Source organism: Vipera ursinii (assembly GCF_947247035.1).
Source record: "Vipera ursinii genome assembly, chromosome: 4".
Lineage (NCBI taxonomy): Eukaryota > Metazoa > Chordata > Lepidosauria > Squamata > Viperidae > Vipera > Vipera ursinii.
In genome coordinates, this window is record NC_139514.1 from 81,769,578 (window position 1) to 81,779,736 (window position 10,159).

General features: G+C 41.4%; 1 protein-coding gene across 1 annotated transcript in view; it reads left to right on the plus strand.

Annotated features, from left to right (window-relative positions):
- Window positions 1-10,159, plus strand: part of OCA2 (OCA2 melanosomal transmembrane protein) — a gene marked incomplete at its 5' end in the record, with an annotated part of 243,872 nt that overhangs the window by 61,668 nt on the left and 172,045 nt on the right. The window contains one exon of the mRNA XM_083361506.1: window positions 9,581-9,652. Coding sequence (XP_083217632.1) covers window positions 9,581-9,652 — 72 coding nt within the window. The remainder of the gene's footprint in view (window positions 1-9,580; window positions 9,653-10,159) is intronic.

The following is a 10,159-nucleotide window of genomic DNA, read 5'->3' on the forward strand; positions in this document are numbered from 1 at the left end:
TTGGAGCCGAGGAAAATAAAATCTGTCACTCCTCCATTTCTTCCCTATCTATTTGCCAGGAATTGAGAGGGCCAGATGCCATGATCTTGGTTTTCTTAATGTTAAGTTTCAACCCAAATTTTGCACTCTCCTTCTTTACCAGCAACAAGAGGCTCTTTAGTTCCTCTTCGCTTTCTGCCATTAGAGTGGTATCTTCTGCATATCTTAGGTTGTTGATATTTCTCCCGGCAAACTTAATTCCAACTTTTGATTCATCTAGACCTACCTTTCTCATGATGTGCTCTGCATATAAGTTAAATAGGCAGGGTGACAGTATACAGCCTTGCCGAACTCCTTTCCCAATTTTGAACCAATCAGTGGTTCCATGTCCAGTTCTCACTGTTGCTTCTTGACCTGCATATAGGTTTCTCAAGAGACAAATAAGATGGCCTGGTACTCCCGTCTCTTTAGGAACTTGCCACAATTTGTTGTGATCCACACAATCAAATGCTTTAGTATAGTCAATGAAGCAGAAGTAGATGTTTTTCTGGAACTCCCTAGCTTTCTCCATGATCCAGTGTATGTTGGCAATTTGATCTCTAGTTCCTCTGCCTCTTCAAAATCCTGCCTGTACTTCTGATAGTTCTTGATCCACATACTGCTGGAGTCTAGCTTGTAGGATTTTAAGCATAACTTTACTAGCATGTGAAATAAGTGCAATGGTGCGATAGTTTGAACATTCTTTGGCACTAACTTTCTTTGGAATTGGAATGTAAACTGACCTTTTCCAATCCTGTGGCCACTGTCGAGTTTTCCAAATTTGCTGGCAAATTGAGTGTAGCACTTTTATTGCATCGTCTTTTAAGATTTTGAATAGCTCAGTTGGAATACTGTCACCTCCACTAGCTTTGTTGTTGCTCAGCTTCCCTAAGGCCCACTTCACTTCACATGCTAGAATGTCTGGCTGGAGGTCAATGACCACCTCGTCGTGGTTATCAGGGATGTTAAGCTCATTCTTGTATAGTTCTTCTGTGTAATTTTCCCACCTCTTTTTAATCTCTTCTGCCTCTGTTAGGTCCCTGCCATTTTGGTCTTTTATCATGCCCATTTTGCACGAAACGTTCCCTTCATCTCTCCAATTTTCTTGAAGAGATGTCTGGTCCTCCCTATTCTATTGTTTTTTTCTATTTCTTTGCACCGTTCATATAAGAAGGTATTATTATCTCTTCTAGCTATTCTCTGGAATTCTGCATTCAATTGGGTGTATCTTTCTTTTTCTCCCTTGCCTTTCACTTCCCTCCTTTCCTCAGCTATTTCTAAAGCTTCCTCAGACAGCCATTTTGCTTTCTTGCATGTCTTTTTCTTTGGGATGGTTTTAGTTGCTACCTCTTGTACAATGTTGTGAATCTCCGTCCATAGTTCTTCAGGCATTCTGTCTATCAGATCTAATTCCTTAAATCTATTTGTCACCTCTACTGTATATTCGTCAGGGATATGATTTAGTTCATACCTGAGTCGCCTAGTGCTTTTCCCTACTTTCTTCAGTTTAAGCCTAAATTTTGCAACTAGAAGCTCATGGTCTGAGCCACAATCAGCTCCTGGTCTTGTTTTTACTGGCTGTATAGAGCTTCTCCATCTTTGGCTGCAGAGCACATAGTCAATCTGATTTGTGTTGACCATCTGGTGATGTCCATGTGTAGAGCCGACTCTTGGGTTGTTGGAAAAGAGTGTTTGCTATGACCATCATATTCTCTTGACAAAATTCTATCAGCCTGTGCCCTGCTTCATTTTGTACTCCAAGGCCAAACTTGCCTGTTATTCCGGTTATCTTTTGGCTTCCTACTTTAGCATTCCAATCCCCCATGATGATAAGGACATCATTTTTTGGTGTTAGTTCTATAAGGTGCTGTAAGGCTTCATAGAACCAGTCAATTTCATCCTCTTCAGCACCAGTGATTTGGGCATAGACTTGGACTACTGTGATATTGAATGGTTTGCCTTGGATTCGAACTGAGATCATTTGTCATTTTGGTGATTGTATCCCAGTATTGCTTTTCCTACTCTTTTATTGACTATGAAGGCTACTTCATTTCTTCTGAGGGATTCTTGCCCGCAGTAGTATACCTGATGGTCATCTGAATTAAATTCATCCATTCCTGTCCATTTTAGTTCGCTGATTCCTAAAGATGTCGATGTTCAGTCTTGTCATCTCTTGTTTGACCACATCCAGCTTGCCTTGATTCATGGATCTTACATTCCAGGTTCCTATGGAGAAAAAATCTTTACAGCATCGGACTTTCCTTTCACCACCAGACACATCCACAGCTGAGCGTCCTTTTGGATTTGGCCCAGTCACTTCATTCTTTCTGGCACTACTAGTACTAGCCCTCTGCTCTTCCCCAGTAGCATATTGGACACCTTCCGACCTGAGGGGCTCATCTTCCAGCATCATATCTTTTTGCCTTTTGGTAGTGTCCATGGGGTTTTTATGGCAAAGATACTGGAGTGGGTTGCCATTTCCTTCTCCAGTGGATCACGTTCTGTCAGAACTCTCTGCTATGACCTGTCTGTCTTGGGTGGGCCTGCATGGCATAGCTCATAGCTTGATTGAATTATACAAGCCCCTTCGCCGTGACAAGGCAGTAATCCATGAAGGGGAGTTACAAGTTACAAAACTTTAAAGGTGATAAACAATGCCCAGCAATAAAAAAAGCCCAATAGAACACTTAATTAGGGTTGGTTCAATGAAATAAAACTGTCCCAGTGATCTTTTGAATGCCATGAGAGGAGTTTAAAGACAGAGTGTTCTAAAGTTTGAGAGCTGTTGCGGAGAAGATATGTTTCATTATCTATCCCTAAGAAGAAAGATCTTTAATAGGCCTTTTGGAGAGATTCTCACCAAACAAACAGTTTGTTTCAGTTCATTATAAATGGAAAAAAGCTATGGAACCTCCAATGATATATATATATACATATGTATATGTATGTATATATATATATGTATGTATATATATATATATATATATATATATATATATATATATATATATATATATATATATATATATATATATATATATATATATAGTAAAGGTAAAGGTTCCCCCGCACATGCGTGCTAGTCGTTTCCGACTCTAGGGGCCGGTGCTCATCTCCGTTTCAAAGCCGAAGAGCCAGTGCTTGTCCGAGGACGTCTCCGTGGTCATGTGGCCGGCATGACTAGACGCCAAAGGCGCACGGAACACTGTTACCTTCCCACCGTAGTGGTCCCTATTTTTCTATTTGCATTTTTACGTGCTTTCGAACTGCTAGGTTGGCAGAAGCTGGGACGAGTAACAGGCGCTCACTCTGTTACGCAGCACTCGGGATTCGACCCGCCAAACTGCCGATCTTCTGATCGACAAGCTCAGCATCCTAACCCACTGAGCCACCGCGTCCCTTATATATATATATATATATATATATATATATATATATATATATATATATATATATATATATATATATATATATATATATAGGCCCCAAACATGGGACAAATTTTTATTTCCTGTGTCAGCCTATCCTGACGGCCATTGACAGACAGTAGTCACACCGGTGACAGCTCATATTTGTGTAAATTTTAAATTGCTAACAAAGAATTCTCCCTTAATTCTTTGTTAGCAATTTAAAATTTACATATACATATACATATACATATACATATACATATACATATACATATACATATACATATATATATATATATATATATATTTGTTTTTGTAGATTCTCGCGGGTGTCTGTATGTGTAGATCTAGAGTCTCGGGTTTCTTCCCGCGTTCCTTTCATCTTCAGAAAGTTGTGGCGACGTTTCGACGAAATCCCATCCGTCATCATCAGGCTGGAGTGTTCCTCCTGCTGCTACCAGGAGCAATGCGTGGTCTGGCTGTTCCTTTCCTTCCAACTGCCGGTAGGGCTGTGTTCTGACTGGGAGGAGGCGTGGCTGCTTTCTGATTGGGTGGGGGTGTAGTCTTTTCCAGAGCGTTAGTTTCAAATTCTTCCATGAAAAGGTTGGCGATAACAATTACAACCTCAAGCAGAAATGGCAGCTTCATATGTCCAAAACTCATACCACTTTATAGAATTAGTGAAAAATCTACAGATAGACCAAAAAGACTTGCTAGTCAGCTTCGATGTGGTATCACTATTCACCCAGGTGCCAGTCCAAGAAGCTCTATCAACAATAAGAAGCAAATACCAACCACCAAACCATATTATAGAACTAGCAGAGCACTGCTTATCAAACACATACTTCATACACAGAGGCCAGAGATACAAACAAATAGAAGGCGCACCAATGGGATCCCCTCTATCACCAGTTATCGCCAACCTTTTCATGGAAGAATTTGAAACTAACGCTCTGGAAAAGACTACAAACAAACCAAAACTGTGGCTCAGATATGTCGATGACACCTTCGTGATCTGGCCCCACGGAAGAAAGGAGCTAGAAAACTTCCTAACACACCTGAACAGCCTACATCCCAAAATAAAATTCACCATGGAGATTGAAACAAACAACCAGTTACCTTTCCTGGATGTACTTATATACAAAAAACAAAACGGCACCCTAGGACACACAGTCTACCGAAAGAAAACACACACCAACCGTTACCTCAATGCGCAATCACATCATCACCCAGCACAAATAAATTCAGTAGCCAAAACACTAATAACAAGAACCAGACGCCTTGCAGATGAAACACATATACAAACAGAACTACACACCCTGACAGACATATTGACAGCAAACAAGTTCCAAAAAAACAAAATCACCAATATGATTCAGCAGGGGACTCCGAAACAGAAAAACATCCAAGAAGAAGAACAGAACAACGGACGAGCCATCTTGCCCTACATAAAAGGAACAACCGACAAAATCAGTAAAGTACTACGCAAACATAACATCAAAACCGCATTTAACACTGACAGAAAGATATCAACCATCCTGAGAAATCCCAAAGACAAAATAGAACTGGAAAACCAGGGCATATACCAAATCCCATGCGCCTCCTGTCCAGCAACATACATCGGACAGACTAACAGAAGAATAGAGGTACGTGTAGAAGAACATAAGAACTCAGTACAGAAGAAAGATCACACATCTTCACTAGTACAACACATAAACACTACGGGACACAACATCAATTTTGAAGGTACAAAAACAATCGCCAAAATAGAACATCTCAATAGCAGAATAATCAGAGAAGCCATTGAAATAGAAAAACACCCAGACAGTATGAACAAGCGAGACGACACCTCCCGCCTACATGCCATTTGGAAACCAGCATTGATAGAGAAACGAATTTCAGCAAACAAGGATTAAAAAACCAACAAACAACCCCAAATGCCACCAGCCCCAGCAAGACTCATCCACACCCAGAACAAAAACTCTCCCACACAGAAGACAGAACAAGTCAAGCAAAAGGGCCATCACCCAAGCAGAAGAACGCACACACGAACCTGACTGACCCATACCAGAGATACATAGCAGGTCCTCGAACTCGGAGCCAAACCAAAGCTCTGGAGGCCACTACACAGCCCACTCCTCAGGACACCAAATCACAACACTCAGGATATTACAACACAACAAAGAACCCCACCCATTCGGAACACACCCCACCCAGTCGGAGGACGGCCACGCCTCCAACCAATCAGGGGACAGCCACGCATCCACCCAATCAGAAGACAGCCACGCCTCCACTCAATCAGAAGACAACCACGCCTCCACCCAGTCGGAGGACACCCCCACCCAATCAGAAAGCAGCCACGCCTCCTCCCAGTCAGAACACAGCCCCACCGGCAGTTGGAAGGAAAGGAACAGCCAGACCACGCATTGCTCCTGGTAGCAGCAGGAGGAACACTCCGGCCTGATGATGACGGATGGGATTTCGTCGAAACGTCGCCACAACTTTCTGAAGATGAAAGGAACGCGGGAAGAAACCCGAGACTCTAGATCTACATATATATATATATATATATATATATATATATATATATATATATATATATATATATATATATATATACATATATACATACACAGTATGTATATATATATATATATATATATATATATATATATATATATATATATATATATATATATATATATACATACATACACAGTATATATATATACATACACAGTATATATATATATATATATATATATACACACACACACACACACACACACACACACACACACACACACACTGTATATACCCATAATAGGAATTTGCAAATTACTCAGAGGGGGCAACTATGCTCATGCCATGGCTTCATTAGCAGTCCTGTCTATGCATGTGCACATGACCTCTTGCAACTATGTGGACAGTTCTAGGAGCCCCTAGTGTGGGCCATGTAACACTGCTTTTATGTGAGATGCACTGGTTGCTGATTTCCTTTGAATTCAGTTGAAAATGTTTTTTTAATTACCTTTAAAACCTTCATAGGCTGTAGGGGGAATCCATGCGTCTCTGGTGGAGGGGGTGGGACTGTGGTGGGCACCTTCCCTCCCACCCATTGTCCCTTCCTTCCTTCCTTCCTTCCTTCCTTCCTTCCTTCCTTCCTTCCTTCCTTCCTTCCTTCCTTCCTTCCTTCCTCCCTCCCTCCCTCCCTCCCTCCCTCCCCAGGAAGGGACAAGGGAAGGGGAACAGGCTGCCAGCGCGGCTGGTGGCTGTGCTGCCAGTGGTCATGGCTTGAAAGGCCACTGTAAATTGCTGGACAAGAGCTGCACAGCCACGAGAGCAGAGTGGCGGGAAGATATTTGTAATGAGGGAGGGAGAAAAACAGTTATCCCCTGAAGGAAATCAGCTCTTGCTCACTTCACACACCCATGGACTCTTGGCGAGGGGATGCCGCGAACAGCATGAGAGTCCACATTATGTGTGCTATGCTGCCCAGACCCCAGCAGTAAGTGGTGCATTCTCCTCAATGCATGGAGAGGCTGGGCCAGGCGAGGTGAACCGGCAACCTGCCGAACCTGCCTGGGTGGGTGCAGAGGCAGCGGTGAGCACATGCACCTGGCGCCTGGCATCCTGGGTGAAAGGGAAGCACTCAGAATGTGGTCAGCTTGCGTGGCAAAACAATCACCTGGGATGCCAGGCACCAGGCACCTCTGCATGCCCAGGCAGGTTCAGCCTGTCACCAGTTCACCTCACCGGGCCCAGCCACTCTGTTCAGTGAGGAGAATGCGCCGCTGCCTGCTGAAACCAGGCTGGGGCATAGCGCAGGTAACATGGAGTCTCATGCCACTCATGGCATCCCCTCCCTCAGAGTCCACGGGTGTGTGAAGGGCCATTTGAGGATCTCCTTTCTCCAAACATTTTCTGCTTTGCTCATTCACCCTTCTCTCACATTTTCTCCAAATGCATTCTGCTTCACTTGTTCACACTTCTCTTGCCATTTCTCCAAAGTCCAAATTCCCACTGCTTCCCTTGCTTGCCCTGCTCACCTTCCCAAAGTCCAAACTCCTGCTACTTCCCTTGCTTGCCTTCCCAAAGTCCAAACATGTGGGTACTACTTTCCTCGCTCGCCCTGCTTTCCCTTTCTCCAAAGTCCAAATTCACATTGTTTCGCTAGCTCTCTTGCCCTTTCTCCAAACTCATGCCACTTGCTCACTGTCCTGACTGCACCATTGCTTCCAAAGGCCACGTGCTCTCTCTCTCTCTCTCTCTTCTGCCAAAACCCCCTCCTTTTATAGGTTCCCCTCTCCCCGCCCAGCTCTCACAGCTGCTCCCAGACTCCCGGTGCAGAAAGAGAAAGAGAAAGAGACCGAGAGCACTGCTGCATTTGGTTTCCCTGCCCAATCCAGCTCACACTAGTCAGGTGTGCATGGAGAGGGGAAGGGAACAGCCCTGCCCCACATCCCTCTGTGGTGATGGCTCACGTGCCTACAGAAAGGGCTCTGCATGCCACCAGTGGCACACATGCCATAGGTTCGCCACCATGGGTATAGAGTAATAATTTTCAGTTTTTCTCAGCTTATTAGGTTGCCAGAAGTGAAGACAATCACAGCATGCCTTCAAATGGCTTTTGAGAATTGGGAAATGAAAACCGTGGTGGTGTGAAAGTCTCTTTATTTCCCACATATTTAACTAATTATAGGAGAGAAAGAAAAAGCCTTAATAGAAATATGGCATCTAGAAGGAGGATTTTTCTCCTTTGTTCCAAAAGCAAATAAACTGATGACTTTCACATGTCTGGGATCCTTAGAAAATAACCTCACATTAGGGACAGTAAGCTGACATTTGTGATAGTGGGGGTTATTTTTCTAATGCTGTTTAATGCATGGAACAGTTGTATGATTTTCATTCCAGTCATCCTGGAAGAGAAAGATACATTCTTGCACTTGTTCTGGCAAGGATCCTTCCTCTGCTTGTAATCAAGTAAAAACAAATTGCATGGAAACTATTTATATGTCTCATTTGACTCTAGCTGTGCCTCAGGAGGGAATGTAGCTGGTTATACATCTCCTTCCCATAATGTGCTAAATTTCCATGGATATTCTTGTCTGTTCTATACCAAAGCAGATACGTAAGCAAACATTTAACCATTTGTTATAAAACATCCCCTTGTTCCTGGGGAGAATAATTAGAAACAAACATAACTTATTCAGACTGATGAAGAATTTATGCTGTTGGGATGGTATATAGCACATTCATCAGCATCTATGTTGCATGGTTTACTTATACATGTTCTCAGTCAGTCATATATATGGCAATATTTGGAAACCAGGAAGCAAAATGTGCAAAGTTGATATGCTAATAAAGAGTTGATGTGATGTGTAATTTCAACCTTTCTCTTATTGATTGCAATGTAGTAATTCTAAAATTTCAATGTAATAAGTAAATTAAAAAATGTTTCCTATACTCCCTCCCATTGAAGCAGAAAAAAATGGAGACAATTAAAAAATGTTGTATTGTTTTCTGGATATCCAAACAAGTTCTAGTAATGTTAGCAGTAAAATAGTTTCTTTCTGAATAATATTTTGCTAGATCATGTTTAATTTAATTTACTTATTTATTTATATCCCACCTTTCATATGAACATAGTTTAATGATAACAGAGAATTCTTTCAATTATATAAAATGTTTTGTTGTTGCATTTTGTTTAATGGAATTACTCCTTTTAATGTTAGAACAACAATTCAATTTGTAGGCCAAATCTGATGGATGCACTAAGCAAGCCATCACTGAGATATTTATTGAGGTATTCTACTTTGTTCCTTTATTTTAAAATATTTATTAAAAATTTCTATATGACAATTCAATGAAAAATTTGTTTTCTTGGTAGAAATATTTATGCAAAGACTATCTAGCTGTTGCAATGAGCAACTGAAATCTGATTCAAACCTGAATGTGCATGGTTAAAGGATGTATTGAGACTTAATGGCCTCATTTATCTTCTAAACAATCTGCTGTGTGATTGTGAGAAGGTCTTTGTATCACACTGAAGACCTATTGGAGAAAGCCTGTGGGAGATATAATGTTTTAACAACTGAATTTTAATTTTGTAAAGGGCTCTGTTACAGAATTGTCCATTACCTTTGCTACAGATTGTCCACAGGACATTAGCTGCAATGTTGGGATCTTTGGCTGCCTTAGCTGCCTTAGCTACAATTGGTGATGTAAGTAGTAAGTTCTCTTATCTGTATTATTCAGAACTCTTGGCTACAGATTCTGGTTTAACTTTGCTGTGCCATGAAGTTTGTGTCTTTGCCTAAAGAAGATATCTGTACTTAAACTCCCAGTTTAGTAGGGACACAACACTGCAAAAAGAAAATGTTTCAACCAAGATAAGAACCATGGAAATAATTTTATATATACAGTGGGAAAAGGCAGAATCAATTTCAAAATGCAGAAGGAAAATTCAGAAGGAATCTCCTCTAGTTTGAAGATGTAGGTCACAAATTAATGATGGTACTGGAATAGAACTTTGCTGATTTTTAGATTCAGTTGCTTTACTTTTAGCGTTTAGTTGCCTTAACTCTGTACATGTTCTCTGTACACATAACATTAGTTCAGCTCTCCTTTCTTCTCAGCAAATCTGCTGATAAGGCTCAGCAAACAAAACAGTAAAGTATGTTGTTAAGATTGACAGAGATAGAGCTGATTCTCATTCATCAAAATATCAG